The following is a 20,279-nucleotide window of genomic DNA, read 5'->3' on the forward strand; positions in this document are numbered from 1 at the left end:
TTTTTCAAAATGGCGTTTTAATTTAGTTAACATTTAAGAGAACAGCACAGAGATAATAAAGTCCACCTGGCTTTTACACAAGTACACTAGTCGTCATCCTTTCTCCCATTACAGCTGCTCACGGAGAATCTCTCCCATAGTGTACGGTTACATCAGCAGAGATTAAAAACAATCCCAATGCATGTTTCTTTCCATAACCCTTCAGTTTAAACCAGGCACTGTAAACAATCCGATAACCCATATCAAAAATGTGCACAGTACATCATCAATCCAGTATCTCGATGAACAGTGTTACTGCAAATTAGCCAACAGCACAGCATTTTAGCGTCAAACAGCTTCTGCCCATTCAGCCTCTAAGCAGAGCACGTCATTTACAAACAGGAAGTGGAATTAGTTCTTTATAACAGGAACATGTCCTTGACTGCAAAACAGTAACTTTCGGAATTTCATATAGTCATAATATTTGCAAAATTGACTCGTATCTGTAATAAACAATTTACCACTAATTTATGATTTTGAGAGCATGGCCTGGGAAGCTGCTAGTATTTTTTTGCAGTATTTAAAATAATATAATAATTTCCACATTTATAAACACCAAATTATAATAAAACCTTTTTTTTAACAAGAAAAAGCTCAATTATATTATTCGTCATGTCCAAAAAAGTGTGCTTAATCATCTCATTCTTCTGTCTTGATCTAGGACCAGTGCACGGCAGTCAAGGGCTCTGCTCTATGTGAACACACCTGACAAAGACTTCACAGCAAAATATAAAGGCAAAAACAGGGACTACACACAGTGCATCTCAACTATAATTAATGCTGGACGCTGCAGTGCATTAAGAAGGGTTGATGACGAATGGAAGAATTCACAGAAGGGAAACATCCAGTTTTGGTTTATCATCCAAGTTTTCATTTACAGGGGTAGAATGTGTTGTTGTTTGGAGGGGTCAGTTCTGGCGGTAGGTGGTGAATGTGAAGCCATCAGGTGAGTGAGCGTCTGCGAAACACCCGAGGGCTGGAAAGATTGCGAATTCTCCCTGTGCCAAACACCGCTCCGAACACTCAAGAGTTTGAGCTGAGCCCAAGACGACACAAATCAGAGAAAACGACAACGACACTTGAACAAACACACACAAACACATATGCTCTCACACAGTGCAAATAGGCTTTTTCTTTCGTTCTCTTGATCTCGCCTTCGCTCTCATGACTGTATTTACCCTGCAGTATGTACAGAGAGATGCAGAACAGAGGATGAGGCAGCCGGACGTGGGAGTGCATTTTCCTGGGCACTTTTTTCCTCCTCATTCTCTCTTCACCACAGCCTCTTTCCTCTGTTCCCTCATTCCCTCATCTCTCTCCTTCTCAGCCATTCCCTTTCCTACCTTTCCATCCTTCATTATTTCTCCCTCTCTATTTATAGAGGCTCATGGTGGGACTCTGGTACATGCACATATAGGCGTCACAGAGAAGTCTGCGTGCATAGCCCTGGATGTTCTTGGGGTCCAGTGCGTGGAGCTCCTCTGGGGTCATCTTCAGGTAGGCCCCTACTTCAGGGCACGGGGACACCTGTGGGATATTAAACCCGTTCTGACCGCCTGCCACCAAAAACAGAGAAAAAAAGATGACAATTTAGTAAAAGGATAGTGAGGCAATTTATTCAATAAAACTCAAGAGGTGAGATTTTATTAAAATGATATAGGATAGATTATATTGAAATTATATCAAATAGAAAGTGCTCTGTACCGTCGCGGTCAGCCATACTATCAAAGAATAGCCAGGCCGAGTCTGCAGATCCATATTTGACAAAGGCAACATAGTGGCTGGTCTCAATGCAGAGCACGGCAAACAGCTCCATCTGCTGGTGAGGGTAAGATCCCTGTCTCCAAACAGACTCCTGCAGCTCTTTCGGTATAGATAACTTAACATATCGATGAGACTTACGCCGTGGGTGCAGATGTACCTAAAGGTCCAGGAAATTAACACATATGCAAGGACAGATATATAGAAAATAAACACGTACACATACATATGCACATTAAAGTATATTTATGCACAGAAAGGAATGTAGACAATAGCTATAGACAAGCGTGTTTGAGCATTATTTGTTTGGAAATGTATCCATCTAGTGGATATGAAAGGTTCTGCAGATAAAGATAAGTGAATTTTCTTAGAGCTGGAAGAAAAACATGTTTGGGTCTTGTGTCCTACCTGTGTATTGCACTTTTCGCAGAACTGCTTGATCTTTCCTGGTGTGATGTCACAGTCTTCGTAGCACTCTCTGCATTCATAAAGAGCTAAGCCACCACAAATTCGACATTCTCTAGGAGCTGACAAAAACATTAGTTGTATCATTTTCCTTTAAACACAGAAAACAGAGTACAGCCAGAATGATGCATATTCCAATAATATTAGTTCTTTATCTTAAACCCAGATATATCATTTTGGTATGTGGAATGGTATTCGAATAACAGCACAAATCAAATCAGTTATTGAACTGACTCACTGTCATCTAACAGATCTGTGATGTCAAGCTCCAGAGAAGGGAAGATCTTATTAAACATCTTAAAGTCCTTCCCAAAGCGAGGCATCTGAATTATAAGGCAAGAAGGGGCCTGGACAGAAACAAACAGACAAGAACATGACAGTGCCCTTCATTTGTCCTTACACAACACTAACAAACATCTAAATGCATCTTAATTCTCTTTTAATTGTTTTTTATACGTTAAATGAATCAGAATTGACAGTAAAGACATTTAAGATGTTCCAAAATAAATTCTTTTTTTAAATAAATGAAGTTATTTTAAACTTCCTAATCAAAGAATCTAAATTGCAATTCCATAGTATTACTGTTTTTACTGTATTCTTAATTTTAAAAAAATGCAACCTTGGTGAGCATAAGAGACATCTTTCAAAAAGAATCCAATCTTACTGGCCCCAAATAAATACATGTTTTTTCACAGGAAAATAAAAGAATATGTTGTAAAGAACAATAAAACATGGAAGTGTAAGTTGCCTCTCCTCTAATTATGTTGTTAAGATCCAGAGCATACCCTGTGTACATACCTCTGCAAATTTGAGATCACTGTTGATGAAGGACCACTCCAGAAGTTGCTGGCTGGTTGGCACCAACACTTTATCGTTCTTATCCATAAAGATTTGATAGAAGTAACAGTCCTGAACCTTCTGTCCTGCTGACCTGCAAATAATACAACCATGTTTTTAACAAAGACAAAAACAGTTTTGTGGAGTTCCCAAGAGTGCAGGGATTTAAAGGGTGTCAGAGACGCACCGAAGTTTGAGAAGAGGATCGACTCTCAGGATGTGATGAAAAAGGATGTTGAGGAACTCCTCAGGATCTAAACAGAAAGAGAACACCTTACTATGTAACTAAACACAGAAGCTTTGATATACTGTAAAACATTTAGCTGTAAATCAATTTATTACAATTCATCTTGCAGTTCATTTAGAGGGAAGTCGTGGCCTAATGGTTAGAGAGTCGGATTCCCAATCGAAAGGTTGTGAGTTTGAGTCCCGGGCCGGCAGGAATTGTGGGTGGGGGGAGTGCATGTACAGTTCTCTCTCCACCTTCAATACCACGACTTAGGTGCCCTTGAGCAAGGCACTGAACCCCCAACTGCTCCCCGGGCGCCGCAGCATAAATGGCTGCCCACTGCTCTGGGTGTGTGTTCACAGTGTGTGTGTGTGTGTTCACTGCTCTGTGTGTGTGCACCTCGGATGGGTTAAACGCAGAGCACAAATTCTGAGTATGGGTCACCATACTTGGCTGAATGTCACGTCACTCACGTCACTCACTTAGTTGAAATGCAGATAATCTTGATAGTGTGTTTTTTTTTATTTTTTTTATAATAAAATGTGTTTTGGTGTTGAGCATATAGTACCTATTCACGAGGTTCCACTTTATATTAGGTGCCTTTAACATGTATGTACTTATGGCAAAAAATGCACCATGTATTTTTGATACATGTAAGGTTAGGGACATATTTACTGGCATGGGTTAAAGTGGGTTTAATAGTGTAATTACTGAGTAATTAACAGCGTAATACATCCAGTTTTTTATTATTTAGTCTCGCGGCCAAAGGTCTGGAATTCATGGCAGCTTTCATTGGCTAACGCCCGCCCATGAGGCAGTTTGACCGACATGTCAAACAACCAATCACAGTTCGTTTCGTTCATCATCACGTTTAGAGGCATGGAGATGTCGCCTCTCTTCTTTCATGAGGGGGTTTGGTGCCACGGTATCTTTTTTCCAAGGCAGAACGTTAAAGAACGGACACATACGTCTCGCGGAAATCCTGTAGAATTGAACCAATCCGATGACGATTTCGACATTCCTGAAGTGTTTCCATTTTTGTGTCCCATATGCGTCAGACGTTCAGTCCGTGGGCATAACGTCTGAGGCTGAGACTATTTATTATTATAAGTACAAGGTAAAAACATCTATGCACATAATAAGTGCAGCTTATCAATTTACTAATTTAAATGTAAGTACACAGAAGTTAAAGCAACTAATAATAAGTACAAAATAATAAATAAAGTGGGGCCATAATATGATAACAGTTACAATTTATCTTGAGGTTTCCTTGTCCCAGTGTAATTATACATTTAAGTTTTGAGTAACATTAATAAATTACACGTACTGACTATATAGTTAGGGATAGGATTAGGGTTTGGCTTAGGGTTGCTTGCATGTAATTATACACAATTTATTGTTATTATAATAGTAAGTGCATGTAACGTGCAACAAGGACACCTTAAAATAAAGTATTACCATGATAACTTTGTCTACCGTAATATAAACTTACAGTAAAGTAAATATTATGCATTTAATACATTTTTGGCACTCTAGATCAGGTTTATTTATTTATTTTTTGCATTCAATTTTGAGTGCAATAAATTAGGAGCCTTATTATAAACGTATAAAAGTCTAAAACTGTAACTTTGTATTCTTCTTTTATTAAGAAAGGAATGTTCTCTGTGTCATATCAGGACTGTGTGTGATAACTTTAGAAAATATTAAGGTGTTAAAATATTAAGTGCCACCTGTGTTTCAGTATGGTTGCACAATTTGCAACCTGGATGTATTCAAGATAAAAGATCCTTATAAGCTTCTATGAAGTAATAAAAAAAAAAATTAAAAATCACTCCCAAACTATTTGGTATTATAATAACAGTTTTTGAGGAGAGAGCGTGTTCTATTAGCGTTTTCTCACAAATTTAAGAACTAGAGATCACATAATAACATTATAACAGGTCTGACATAATTATTTTTCTGTCATACTGTGTAGCTGAAAACATTACTTTTTAACATTTTGAAAGGAAAGTAGTGTTTCCCAGCAATACAGTACAGTATAAACATTTCCTGTAAAAATCAAACAAGCATACATATAATAATGAATGCTCCAACCATTTGTGTTGTTCCTCAATATTACAAACACTCACCATGAAAAGATCTCAAAAGCTGAATAAAACAAGTGCCTAAGAGTTTCTGTTTGCATCTCTAGAGGGCAGTATTTCTTCATCAATACATTTCTTTGAGACTTTTCTGACCTTTCTCTTCTGAAGTGAATCCTGATGCTGCCTCCACTTTCTCCAATATCCTCCTGAGTTTCATGATTTTAGTGGCGCACACATAGCCATGTCTAACAAATTCACACACACACAGATTAATAAAAGACCACAACCAGGTCTGTCACAGAGAATGAGTAAAGGGGAATATTTGGATGAATACTTAAATGTAGAATGTTTACAAGTTCTATGAGCCAAATAATATGTAGTAATAAACTGTATGCAACTCACATTCGAAGTGGGTTGACTATTTCTGTGCGAAGTAAGTCTTGTGTCTCTTTGTAATATTCTACATCAGTTTTAGATCTTGGCCTCAGGAGCACCGTATCCAAAACAGAACTAAAAGAGAAAAGACTGACATGCAGAAAGAGACAGATGAATACATCTTTACAAATTTAACATAAATTATCTTATGCAAATTCACTGCAGTAGTGTCAAACAAATGTAATGTGTAAAGTCATTCCTACTTTAAACTCTCAGTGTAGGTATCATCGAGATACAGAGAAATTAAACACTTTGTGTGTGTGCTTGTGTTTACCAGAACAAAGTCGAGTCCAGATAGCAGGAGTTGTAATGCCCTTGTATTCCTTTCTTTTTCCCCACCATCACCTCTAAACCGTCATTTTCTGTCCGAGGAGGAGTGTTCTCATTAACTACTTCACTTAGGTAACCCCCAAAAGCTGCAAAAAAAAAAAAAAACACTGATTAGTCATATATAGATTAATTACAATGTGACATTCAGTGCTCAGAGGTTTTATAAATTGTGTTCTGACATCAGCAAGTTAAGATCTACTGCAGGATCTACAGTACAAATGTTAATACTACACAAAACAAACTTTGACTTTCAGTTTTTAAAAATATAAATGATGAAAACACATGCAATTTTCAACATATAGCCACAAGATTTGTTTACTGTACAAGTTAACATAATGCTAGTATGACAGAATCACTTCCTATTCTCATCTCTGCAAAATTTAAGTCAAACTGCTCTGTCATTATGGCATTGCTCATGCATCATTTTCACTCCAGCTCATGTACAGTCTATGTGATGTCAATTTTGTCAGAATAATCTGCTGTTGTCAGCATACAATGTCTATGTGGAGTCCGATTTTTACATTTTTGTATTTTTTGCGTGGAGCTTAAATCACATCATCAGTATGTACTAGTGATATCGGCGCTCAAAGCACTTTGCACAAGCAGAACGCATCTATCAACATTCAGGGTCAACGGAGTATAGTTTTACAGGCTTTGTGCTTTCAATTATGCATTAGACAGAGCACAAAAAAATGAAGTATTCCAAGGGCTTTAGTGTGTTAATGAACCTGCAGTTTTTGTCCATTTAGATTTTTAAATTAATTTTAGATAAATCAAAATTATGTAGCAAATGCTATTTATAAAGCTTGTATAGCACTGAAAATGAATATTACATATCCCTGAATCTGGTTCACTGTAAGATATCATAATCATAGGGACATGGACTGACAATTAAAAGTGTATTTCTTACCTATGGAGTTGCATCGTTCTATGGGGTTGGGTGAATGATGTAAGGATGGGAATCGTGAGTCAGGCCTGCAGCACTTCAGTTTGACAAACAGAGCTTTCTTTGGTGGACACGTAAAATAACGAATCCCTTTAAACGTTCCATCAGTGCAGCCCACACACTCCTCCTCCTAAACACAGCCAAAATAATTTTTTTTCAATTTGAAAGATGTCTCTTATGCTCAAAGATCCATTTATTTGATCAAAAACATAGTAAAACAGTTATGTTATATAAATATATATGGAGAGAGAGAGAGAGAGAGAGAGAGAGAGAGAAAATGTTTTTCAATGTTTATACATTATATCACTGTGAGGGTAAAGCTTAATCATCATCAGAAATCATACCGTATTTTTCGGACTATAAGTCGCACCTGAGTATAAGTCGCATCAGTCCAAAAATATGTCATGATGAGGAAAAAAACATATATAAGTCGCACTGGACTATAAGTCACATTTATTTAGAACCAAGCACCAAGAGAAAACATTACCGTCTACAGCCGCGAGAGGGCGCTCTATGTTTTCAATGTAGACTACAGGAGCACTGAGCAGCATAGAGCGCCCTCTCGCGGCTGGAGACGGTAATGTTTTCTCTTGGTTCATTTCTCTCGGTTCATGTCAAATTAATTTTGATAAATAAGTCGCACCTGACTATAAGTCGCAAGGACCAGCCAAACTATGAAAAAAAGTGCGACTTATAGTCTGGAAAATACAGTACGTATATGTCAATTTGGTGCTTATAACTTATAACATAGTTGATGACAAACACACATAAATCTACTGACCAGCTCCAGTCCAGCTAGTGGCTCTTGTAGTCCTGGAGGTAAACCAACCCAGCGGATGACCCCGCAAAGCGGTGGGTTCTCTTTGACCTCCACCAATGACCCGACCTCTAACCCTGGCTGGCCTTGTGGTGGTGAGGGAGGCCTCTGGACAGGAGTGGTAACAGGTGGCAGGACCTCTTGCTGCTCCCCCATCACTGAGCCCGCGGACAGGGAGAGAGGGCCGTGGCTCATGCTCCCACTGGAGCCATCTTTGTGCCTCAAGCTGAAGGGCAGGGAGTGGAACTTGTTATCATTGGACAGCAAGGAGGTTGTGGGCGGAGCTTGAGAAGGGGAAGAGCTTGGGTTGAGGTCTGGGGGCGTGTCTGTCAAGGATTTGGCCGGGTCCTCACCGACTATCAAGAAACAAAGCCAAAGAAATAAGAGGCTGTACCAAGAGGTCAGGATAACCAGATGTTGCATCAGTGTGGAGGACCAGGAATATAAACTGATCATCTGTCATTTGTCATTAAGAATATTTACATTCATATACTGCTATACTGCAGTTCAAAAGTTTGGGGTTCTTTTTACATTTTTTTTGGTGAGCTTCTTATGCTAGTTAATACAGTAAAACTGCAATATTAATTTAAGATAACAGTTTTCTAATTTCACATGATCCTTCAGAAGTAAGAATAATGCTGATGTGATGCTCAAATAACATTTCTTAATACACGCTGACAGTGGGTAAAATATCAATTTTATATTATTTGCATTATTTGATGAATAGAAAGTTCAAAGTAAAAAAAAAAACACTTGCTGACTCAAACTTTTGAACGGTAGTGTATACTTTAACTATGCCAAAATATGACGTCCTTTCAAAGCTGATTAGTGCTGGCTATTTTCTCCTCACTGAAGCACACACCAACACATGAAATATGAAGATACTGGAGAAACACTGGACTACAAAAAAAAAAAAAAAAAATCACCACTGGAAGAATGACAGTCTGGTGAAAGAGAATGAAAGCAGCACATGCCACAAACACAATTATAAACCCCTTAACCAATCACAGACCGCCCCTTGAACATTCCCCAATAGTGCACGTTAGTAAAGAGTGACATGAAATATGAAATAATTACACAGATGAAAGCAATATTTAAGGAATACAATCTCCCAATAAGTTCAGTGCCAAATACAAACATTCAAACACACACAATTACACAATGGGTGAGTGGATTTATATTAAATATCTATGTATATTTATGCATGATTTGTGAAATGGCATAAAACTGGCCATAAATACTAAGCTTTATATGTGATGCAAATTAATTAAGTTTTCTAAAAAAAATTAAAAAATAATAAAAACAAAGATTAAGAAAAAATAGAAAATAACTAACCTGAGTAAATAAATTTCTCTATTTATTCTAATTTATTTCTTAGTGCCTTATAACTACATTTAGTTGAAAACTGAACCTGAAATGCAAACACAAATGACTGTAGCACAGAACATTCAGAATGACACCTGAGATTTTCTGATCAATGATGTCATGCTATGATGTCACAGTGAACCAGACTCCCGATAAAAGATCTCAGCACCAAGTTGCCTTTTCAAATCCCCACTGATGCATTCAAAGGCATTGATTAACATGTGACTTTTTCTTTCCAAGACTAGTAAAGGTAACTAAAGTTAAATGCGGTCTAATTTTAGGCTGAATATTAGCAGAAAGGCACCTTGCTGTTAAGATGTTTATTATTAGAGTTTCCCAGTCTGTCCATCTGTATTGATTATTGATTACCTTCATCTATGTACCATGTGCCTTTGGCTTTGGACTGAGCAGGGTGATCAACCGAGCTGCCATTTAGAGTATAATAAAACTCAGACTTGCTCCTGCTGCCAGGCTGCAGGCCTAACCCTGAATAACAGTCACGATAGGAAGATAGGAAAACAGGAAGACAGGAAGACAGTAAACAGTGTGTGTGTATGTGTATAGGAAGGTAGAAGAAGAGGGAATATATGTGGGATTACATTCTCAACAACTCATTTGTGTGTGCATTCTAGCCGAAATCACATGTCTGGTGAAGATTTCACATGATGCAGCAGACCGGAATTTAGGGCAAATTTACAAATTTAAGCAGAAGAGCAGCAAATGACATTAGAGCCAATTAGAACAAGAGGCAGAGTGTGAGAGAGAGTGCTTCTTCCTTAAAGCATGTACATCAGCACTTCAAAATTATTATTTTTTCTCTTCTTACTTTCTTTCTTTTGTGTTTTAAAGAAAAAACTAATCTTTTGAAATAGCAGTTTTCAAAATCACAAACTGTCTGAAATAAAATAAATTGTATTAGCTTTGAAAGCATCATCAGCCTAATATAGAGTACCTGATTCTGTCTATGCTGTAATCAAACAAAAGGAGAAAAATCACTCATTTTTCTTGGCTGATTTTTATTTTAATTTTTTTTTTTTTTTTTTTTTTATATATATATATATAATTACTTGAGATCTTTCTCACATTGGTTAGAGTAGTATTTGCACTGGTATTGAAATAGTAAAGCTCCACTGGTATCTAAATGTTGGTGTTGTAAAATGACTTCCAGAAGCCAGAAAAAAAAAAAACTATATGATGAAATTAAATTACTCATCTATAAAAGTTTGCTCATATTGCCAACCACTATTAACTGTATAAATATATAACAGGAATAATACCTTTGCTCTTTGGTTTGCTCTGGCTGCCAGGTTTGTCACTGCCAGCCCTGCAGCTTCTGATGGGCAGCCTCTGATCCTGCATGGAGTATTCTGAAAACAAATAAAGACAGACAACTTTCAATACAAGCAAATAGCTCACAAAAAAAAAATCAAATTTTTCTCACGTTGTTCAGAATCCACAAGATCATTCCAATTTTTATTTATTTATTATTTTTATTTTTTTACTTAAAATTAGATTTTCAAGGTTATTTTATTGTGTGGATTTTTCCAATAACATTAAAAATATATTAATCTGATCCTTTGGTGTAAGTTCCAAATAAAAAGAACAAAATTGTTTTTTTGTGTGTTTTTCTTTTTTTTTTTTTAAGTAGGGACTATTTTATAATTATGAAATAGGTAAAACATTTTTGGGTAAAATATTTAACAAATATAACCTGATATATTCGTTTACAGTTCTAAAAAAAAAAAAAAACTAATACTTTTGACATACAATTTTGGTAATATCACATACAGCATCACAGACAAAGCAGCATGTTTCACTCTGATGACTGCACTTACAGATCCCTTTAGTTTCAAAGATAAACTAAGGAAGAGTGCTAGCTTTAAGATATTAACCAAGACAACATGTTTTGCCCACACGCATACACATGCACACAAACAAACAAATCAATAAATAGGGAACAAAGCTCCACACACACCACTCACAAAAAAACAAGGCCATTAGACAAAAGAGCTTCTGTTTCCTGCGTGTTAACATGACACACACACACACAAACATTACAGCCCTTTGCTTTCTAACAACAAATATTTACACCCTGATTTGAAATCTAAAACGCACAAAGAAATATCAACTATCCATAAACACCCTATAGAAAAGCTATTTACAATGAAAAAAAAAAAAACTGCAAATAGATTTTTATAAATGCAATGAATGTATTTAATTTTGTAAATTCAAAATTTTAATTCATTTATATTTTATAAAACGCAATGTTTTTACTTTTGTAATGACCAAGATACTTGTTGTACTTTGAATCGGAGTAGCTCAAACTAGCAGTAAGCAAATTTTAGAACAAGATCTAATATCCTCATCTGAAAGAATACAGAAGTATGAAGTGAGAGCCCTTACCTGGCATCACATCACAGATGGGGACGAGACGGGTGTGTTCAAGGCTAGCAAAATTACACAGCTGTTTGCCGTCAAAGATCCCATCCCAGTCTCCAATGGGATTGTCCTGAGGGCGAGAGGTACAGCACCCTATTACTGCACCTGACCTAGATCATCTCATAAACGTTAGCATCTACAACACTGTCATTTCCATCTCAAAATAAACATGTGCCAAACAAAGGTTGGCCTGTCTCTATTGGCTTCCTAATGGAAACTTTCATCTGTGTCCTTGTTGACTCAGACAGGACCCGTCTCACTAACTGGGAGCTGTAATTCTCTAATGGCTACACTACACAACCTACACTATCATCAGAGCGACCGATGTCTCTGGACTCTAAACCCACAGCCTTTACATACCAGATCTCTACTGTTATCTTTTAATCTAGATTTAATTCTAATGTATAGCCTTTTTTTCTAGGTACTATTTTCTGAAACAAAAACAAACCAAACTCACCAAACCTTCTTAGTGTATTACAGTTATAATAATACATGCATTAACTTACTAAACAGACCCAAATATATTTTAAGTCTAATCTATACAATCTATTACTCAAAAGACCAAGAGCAAAATAATGTAATGTACCATCCTGAAAAATAAGTAAAACTCTACAAAAGCTAAACTTTTCCACATCTACACTATTTAGATGTCAGTGACAGCGAGTCCAGCTGAGCTCTGCTGAGAGAGCAGTGACAGCTTAACAGAAGAGAGAGAAACAAAGGTTGAAAAGACGAGAACAGTGGAATGGCGTGTGCTGGTTGTGTCTTGTGTGAGCATTTGGCAGTTTGCCATTATGGTGGTCACACAGAGAATACTGAGCTGTCTCTACATCTCTCCTTCGCTGACATCGGTCTCAGTGGAGGTGAACATCCAAACTATTTTGACATACACTACCATTCAAAAGTTTGGGGTTGGAAAGATATTTTAATGCTTTTGATGCTATAAAAGTTATGCTCGCATAAGTCTGCAAAAGTAATATTGGGAAATATTATGATTGAACTATTTTCTATTGTAATGTAAAATGTAATTTGTTCCTGTGATGACAGCTGAATTTTCAGCAGCTTTTACACTCTTCAGTGTCACATGATCCTTCAGAAATCATTCTAGTATGCTAATTACCCCCCCCCCCCATCTTAGAAATCATTCATAAGACTATTAATGTCATTATACATTTAATATGCCCATTCTAAATAGAAGTACAGTAGTATTTCTTTAAAAATCTTAATGACCCTAAACATTCTAATGGTAGTGTATTTTAAAGAGATGCACAATATATTGGTCCCATCACTTCAAGTTAATGTTTAAAAACGCTTATAATTTGATAACACTGTTTAATGTAATCTTTATCAAATCTCAAAAATATGTTATTTAGACAAAATAACAGAGAATTAAAGGGTTAGTTCACCTAAAAAAAAATTTAATTCTTTAAGGAATTACTCATACTCGTGTCATTCCAAACCTGCAATACCTTTATTCATCTTTGGAACACAAATTAAGAAATCCGAGAGCTTTCTGACCCTCCACAGACAGCAATGGAACTGCCATGTTCAAGGCCCAGAAACATAGTAAGGACATCCTTAAAGGGGTCATACAATGTTGCTAAAAAGAACATTATTTTGTGTATTTGGTGTAATGCAATGTGTTTATGTGGTTTAGGGTTAAAAAAACATTGTTGTTTCTCCTCTATACCCCGCCTTTCTGAAACACATCGATTTTTACAAAGCTAATTGTTCTGAAAGCAAGGTTTGCTCTGACTGGACAGGTATGCAGTGAATTGTGATTGGCCGAATACCTCAAGTGTCTGATGGAAATGTTACGCCCCTTAACATACTGTGATGGTGTGTCCCGGTGCAATGAGACAAAACCAATAAAACCCATTACAAACGAGCCATTTGTTTCATCCAGTAGGGGCATAATTACTGATTATAACGACTTATACTGTGTTTTAATGCATTACGCTGCGTATCGCTCCGTGTAAACATAAAACCATGTCTACATTTGTGATCAGAGAAACGACAAACAACAAGCGCTACTCTCTACACTGCTCAAAACTCGCATTTGAATCATCAGTGGGAAATTATTTAAATGTGAAAACATACTTACATGCTGTGAGTCAGAACACCCAGCATTGTAGGTTCAGGAAACAGTCCTATATTTGTGTTGAATTGTTCTGGAACAGTGTTGTGAATACAACTTAACCACTGATTTCTAGTCGTATCCTCTTTTGGAAGACCAAACAAAGAATTTTCGCTTTCACAACGAACCACACAGTGCCTCCATGACAAGGTGGCAGCGGGAGCAACAATACCGCAGCAAGAATCAAAGTTACTCCTTCCTTCTTTGCATGAACATTTGGGTGGTTTTATGCAAATCTTCCCACACAGTAACATTGACATATGGGGGTGTGTTTAAACAAGGTGTTTTAGGAGGGCATGGACAATGTCCTAACTACCTTTCTGAGCCTTGAATGTGGTAGTTGCCTTTAGGAGTGTAACGGTACGTGTATTCGTACCGGACCGTTACGGTACAGGGCTTTCGGTATGGTGCACGTGTGCACCGAATGACCGAATTCAATATTTTGTATGCGGAACATAGGTACATATTCGTGTTTCCGCACGAACATATTAGGTGGCGGAAGTCTCCGCGTTCAGTGCAAATCCCACCCTGCAGCTGATTCTAAAGTTTTCAAAAGGCATCTTGCGAGTTTGAACATCACTACAACTAGGAAAAAAACGACCGTAATTCAAATGCAGCTCCCGTCGGCATTTAAACAGACCTTTGCTCTTAATTCCGATCGGGCCAACGCTATAACGAAATCTGAGCAGGTCTAAAATCTGAAACTGTTGTTGCTGCACTTTACACTTTGGAAAAGTTTATTTTTTTGAAAGAAGTTTCTTCTGCTCATCAAGCCTGCATTTATTTGATCAAAAATACAGAAAAAAAACAGTAATATTGTGAAATATTATTACAACTTAAAATAATAGTTTTCTATTTGAATATACTTTAAAAAAATAATTTATTCCTGTGATGCAAAGCTGAATTTTCAGCATCATTACTCCAGCCTTCAGTGTCACATATAACATCCAGTCTATCACATGATCATTTAGAAATCATTCTAATATTCTGATTTATTATGAGTGTTTTATTAGACCTGCTGTCTAATATATTTGATGAATAAAAGGTTAAAAAGAACTGCATTTATTCAAAATAAAAAAACATTCTAATAATATTATAATAATATATTTTCTTTACTATAACTTTTTATCAATTTAACACATCCTTGCTGAATAAAAGTATTGATTTTATTTAAAAAGAAGAAAAAAAAATTACTGACCCCTAATTACTGACCAGTAGTGTATATTGTTATTACAAAATATTTATATTTTAAAAACATAGCTTTTTTTTTTGTTTACTTTTTATTCATCAAAGTATCCTAAAAAAGTATCACATGTTCTGAAAAAATATTAAGCAGCAGAACTGTTTCCAACTTTGATAATGAATCATCATATTAGAATGATTTCTAAAGGATCATGTGATAATGATCCTAAAAATTCAGCTTTGCATCACAGAAATAAATGATAATTTAAAGTATAATAAATTTAAAAACAATTATTTTAAGTTGTAATAATATATCACAATATTACATTTTTTTCCTGTATTTTTGATCAAATAAATGCAGGCTTGATGAGCAGAAGAAACTTCTTTCAAAAACATAAAAAAATAGTCATGTTTCCAAACTTTTGGTCTGTACTGTATATATATATTTTATATTTATATTTATATTTATATTTTTCACTATATTTTATTACGTGATATTGGTTTGAGGCTGAGAGTATTTTATTTAGTGGAGAACTTTGCAGCAGTATTTTATTTCTTATTCTTTTATATATATATATATATATAAAACCACTAATTTTGTAAACATATATAACCACCAATTTTGTAAACAAATTGTTAAAAAAATTTATAGTAATAAACAACCTGCAGTTTAATGTTTGCATTTCTTTCCCTTACTGTACCGAAAATGAACCGAACCGTAACTTTAAAACCGAGGTACGTACCGAACCGTGATTTTTGCGTACCGTTACACCCCTAGTTGCCTTGCTAAATTGAACAAAGGTCTTACCTCATCCGCCAGAATTTGTATATTGTGCATCCTTGATAATTTATGAATAATAAACGTAATCATCAACTTAAATAGCACTTCCTAAAATATCTGAATTGCCTGAACGAAGATATTGCTTCATGAAAATTGTAATATTAAACATACAGAGCATGCAACTGTAACTTGCAGCTAAAAACTGCTATTCACCACCACCGTCTAATTCATTTACCATATCAACACCAACGTAGTATCCAAGACTCTCATTGCCAGGCAGTAATTCACAGTAAATAACAGTGCCCCGTTCCGGGCCATCCCGTGTCTGCACCAACACTCGAGAGTTGATCTCCAGTGGCGCTCCTTCGCCTTCCACTTCCGTGTCATTATCCTCCAGCATCACACGTTCCACCTCATCTTCCCAGAGCTCAAGTTTATCCAGAGCAACAAAGACACCGCATTCATCTTCACAACGAAACAGCTGCTGACCCTGATAAGAGCCCTCTGTGAAACCTTGACCCCGGCCTTCCTCCTGAAATACAAAAGAGAAAAGGACATTACATACACCAACACAGACATCAAAACTCACATAAATAGCATCACACATTGTGCCATATAAACAAAAGACATTGTTGACGTGTGATGGTGGGTTTGTGACTAGCCTTTACCCACACAAGCAGCCTATAGGCTTAAATTATGTTTGTCCAAATATCCCAGCTCAGCCCCACAGACAAACGCAGCTTTGTTCTGTAATGATCACACACTCAAAAGACCAGGTGAACCCAAAACCAGACAAACAACGTCCAACAAGACAAACAGTTTTCCTCACCAGTAATTCAACACCAAACCAGATACCACTCAGCGCTCTGTCAGGCAGCAAAGGTCCTTTAAAGCGGACCACACCTGGAAGAGGCTCGTCACCAGACCTCAGCTGCACTCGAACTTTTGATCCGCAGTTGATGTCGTGGGCCCTGTCCAGACGCGCTCTGTTGCACAGCAGGCTGTAACGCTCTTCGCAGTTGGTGATGGGGAACAGCAGCTCCGCCAGCTTTTCCTCAAGCTCCATAACGTCCCGTTCATCCACGCTAACCACCACATTGGTCTGGTCCAGGATGCGTAAGCTGCGCTTACCCTTGCTGGGGGGTATTGTGCGACCCAGGCTGTTGCGCTCCTGGCAGGCCTGGCCAAGGCTGCCACGTGGGATGCGCAGAGTCTTCTGACCTGGCCTTTCCACAGTGCACTCCATCACCACAATGTAGAAGTGCCAGTCGTCTCGGAAACTGCCTGCTGGCTTTTCCTGGCTCCATAGCGCAGAGCTCATGGCTGCATAGCAGGAGAGTGTTGAAGATGACAGGAACACACGTCAAAGGTTAGTGGGTCATCAGGGGTCAGTGGGACTAGGAAGAGGAAGCCTTCATGACGTTTTCAATGGGATGGATGGACTTAATTGACAAAAAGAGCTGGAAAAAGAGAGACAGGGAATAATAAAAAATAAAAAAAAAAACAGAAAGAGTATAAAAGTTTAAGAACAGTTAGTCTAGTTTTTGTTTGTCTAGTGTCTTTTAGCTCAAGATTTTGTCACAGCCGGCAACAAAGAAAACCTGAGCAACAATATGGTGAAAATAGTAGGGGGTCACAATATACCAGTATTGAGCCAAACTGTGATATTAATATAAAAATAAAAATTATAATTCTACATATTGTAATTATCCAGTGCCAGTAACTATCTGGTTGACAGTCCAACATAATAGGTGCACATATAGATGCATTGCACATATATTCTATGTGACACTCATCATAACATAAAAAATAAGAAAAAGAAAGTGTACAGTGTAGCTCGTACTGCTGCACAAACTCATGTCAAAGGAGATGACAGACAAAAGCAAGACTCTCGAACCCATACGCAAAAATGTAAGCTCGCCAGTGTGGAAGATTTTGTGGATTCTAATTTTTTTTAAAAGACAGGGTGTCAAGGATCAAATATACTTCAAGCAAAACTGGAGAACTAACTGGTGTGATGTCATTTCTTACAAAATCAGGCCAAAACGAAGTTTGTTTTGAGTTCCATTGGGGAATTCGAAACAGCTTGCCAAAGAAAACTTTCCGGAAAAGTTTACTCCAGCTGGTATACATCTTCCAACATACTCTGGTCTGTGGCAATTATGTAGTAGGAAGGTGTGCTTTGGGGCTCTGCCTTCTTTGAAATAGATATCTTCTCCATTTTTTCTGTTAAGTGTGTAAAAACATGAAAAGACAGAAGAAATGCTTTATATCTAACATTGTAATTTTAATTGAGGGCAATATTGACAGTGTTTTTTCATGTTTAATACTGTAAAGCTGCTTGCTTTGAAGCAATCTATTATGTAAAGTGATTCCAGCCGAATATTTCAAACTTCTTTTTTCTTTTTGAGGAAAATCTTTTTGTGCACTTTTGTACAGTTATAGTTACAAACCCTGCTCAGATTTTGAGTGCAATTCATTGGCCAATTTGACTGAGAGTATTTTTTTTTTTAATAGTATCGTTTCATGGATACTTTTGATAATCGTTTCATAAAAGCGAAATCATAAATGTAGGAATGAAAGTCCCGCTTTATAGAGCCAATCATCTGTTTGGGCATATTTACACTTGGCCACTTCAGACATTTTTTTTTTTTTATAATAATCAAATAGTTATGCCACCTGTTAAAACCACTTACAATTGGCCACATACATACTAATGAAATCAGAAATTCCTGTGCTATATACTTATTCACGTCACCAAAAGTAACTGTTTCGGAAGGGCATTTAAATTTGGCCTTACACAATAAGAGAAAATTTAATAGGCCCTTTGTTAATACTAGAAAATGCATGTGCATTAGCTAGATTTTTTTGTTCTTGAAAGATTCAATACAATTCAAATAAGATATTGATACACTGTAAAAAATGACTGTGATTTTAACGGTAAAAAACTGTGAAAATGCTACAGTACAAACCTGTTTACTGGTTAACGGTAATTTCCTGTAAACTTTACAGGGAAAAACCGTAAACTTACGTTCCCAGAATTCTCTGCGTTGCATTTCAAATTTTGTTTGAATTTGATGTTTTTTCTTTGAAATAACTATGTTTCTTCTTAATTTTTTCTCATCTGTTATGTTTATTAGGTTTGTATGTTACATAAAATGTTGTTAAATTAATGTTTATTGCATATTTCAGTTTAATGAGTCTCACCATGATGGTGTTTAGTGCTTGTGTGAATGACACCGTGCACCTTCTATGTATCTTATTATTTAAAAGCTGCTTGTGATGGGCTTTGTTTCACCACATGACTCTCTCATCACCACCTGCTTTTGGTGGTTACCAGTGTAATACAAAGGTACAAAACAGATTTCAGTGCTTCAATAAGTTCGTATATTAATATTATATCAGTTAAATTATGGTATTAAACTGTAAATATAAAGTAAAACCGTTAAACCTACAACAATGTAACTGTATTTTTTAAGGTATAAAACCGTTGTTTATAAAAATGTTTTTTCCTAAAATTAATACTTTTTATTTTACAGTAAATCATTGACTCAAGCACCAGATTTAACCGTAGAAACAACAATGACAATGGCTGCCAACCGTAAAAGAAAAAAATGTTTTACCCGTAACTTTACGGTGGAATTCTGGCAACCCCAGCTGCCAGCGTTTTACCGTAGAATCTACGTTTTTTTTTTTACAGTGTATGCAATGATGACAAACAGTTATGTAGATTTTATCTTTTTCAATTCAAGGCGATAAATAGGAGCTATTTACAATTCTGGCTGCCGAGTGAACTGACTAGCCTTAAAGGGAATTTGGTACCCAACTGCCACCTTAAATTACCAGCTCTGACCAATCCTTCCTGCTCCCCTCCAGAGAACTAGCAATGACCCACTAGCATTTGCCATATTATTACCATAATTAGCAACTGCAGGACCATGCCTGGGGACACTGTGCATTAAAAGGATGCATACAGACTCAACTATGGAATAATATTCCGGACTTTATTCAAAAGGAATTGCAAATTGTATTTGAAATTGTGTTTTCAATTTGTGGACGCATAAAATGTGACATAATCCAAACGCAAATGCAAATCGCACATTACCGTTTGCATTTTCGTTTAAGCGCACAGTGTCTGCCAAATTTAAAATGGAAATGCAAAGTCAGTTTACAATTGTGTTTCCCATATCTTACGAGCTATGAGCCTGGCATATTTAAAGGCAGATTTGCCTTTTCACTCTCTCTGCACTGTGCATGTAAACTGCCAAAATTCAAAAATTTGAATTTCCAACGTCTACACGGAAACCTGTCAATCAAGTGACAGGGGTGGGGCCATTTTATTGGGCGTTTTTGCTTTGGGAAGTGACGTCACTCACAGTCGACGGTAATAAAAGAGGCAATTGATATAATATTTAGTTTCATTTGAAATGAC

At 36.7% G+C, this 20,279-nt stretch overlaps 1 protein-coding gene across 2 annotated transcripts in view; it reads right to left on the reverse strand.

Annotated features, from left to right (window-relative positions):
* LOC132122102 (ubiquitin carboxyl-terminal hydrolase CYLD-like) overlaps positions 1-20,279 on the reverse strand; it is a 23,791-nt gene continuing 3,512 nt past the window's right edge. Inside the window, exons 2-17 of one of the 2 annotated variants that reach the window (XM_059531998.1) lie at positions 16,677-17,307; positions 16,083-16,379; positions 11,712-11,817; positions 10,586-10,675; positions 9,678-9,794; positions 7,908-8,299; positions 7,091-7,256; positions 6,125-6,266; positions 5,818-5,940; positions 5,569-5,660; positions 3,290-3,356; positions 3,064-3,196; positions 2,504-2,612; positions 2,209-2,327; positions 1,744-1,960; positions 1-1,595 (exon numbers count right to left, since the gene is read on the reverse strand). In XM_059531998.1, the coding sequence (XP_059387981.1) occupies positions 1,411-1,595; positions 1,744-1,960; positions 2,209-2,327; positions 2,504-2,612; positions 3,064-3,196; positions 3,290-3,356; positions 5,569-5,660; positions 5,818-5,940; positions 6,125-6,266; positions 7,091-7,256; positions 7,908-8,299; positions 9,678-9,794; positions 10,586-10,675; positions 11,712-11,817; positions 16,083-16,379; positions 16,677-17,168 (2,847 nt within the window). In that variant the 5' untranslated portion in view covers positions 17,169-17,307 and the 3' untranslated portion in view covers positions 1-1,410. The remainder of the gene's footprint in view (positions 1,596-1,743; positions 1,961-2,208; positions 2,328-2,503; positions 2,613-3,063; positions 3,197-3,289; positions 3,357-5,568; positions 5,661-5,817; positions 5,941-6,124; positions 6,267-7,090; positions 7,257-7,907; positions 8,300-9,677; positions 9,795-10,585; positions 10,676-11,711; positions 11,818-16,082; positions 16,380-16,676; positions 17,308-20,279) is intronic. The other variant, XM_059532007.1, reaches the window with a different exon arrangement.

The sequence above is a fragment of the Carassius carassius genome, chromosome 3 (assembly GCF_963082965.1).
Source record: "Carassius carassius chromosome 3, fCarCar2.1, whole genome shotgun sequence".
Taxonomy (NCBI): Eukaryota; Metazoa; Chordata; class Actinopteri; order Cypriniformes; family Cyprinidae; genus Carassius; species Carassius carassius.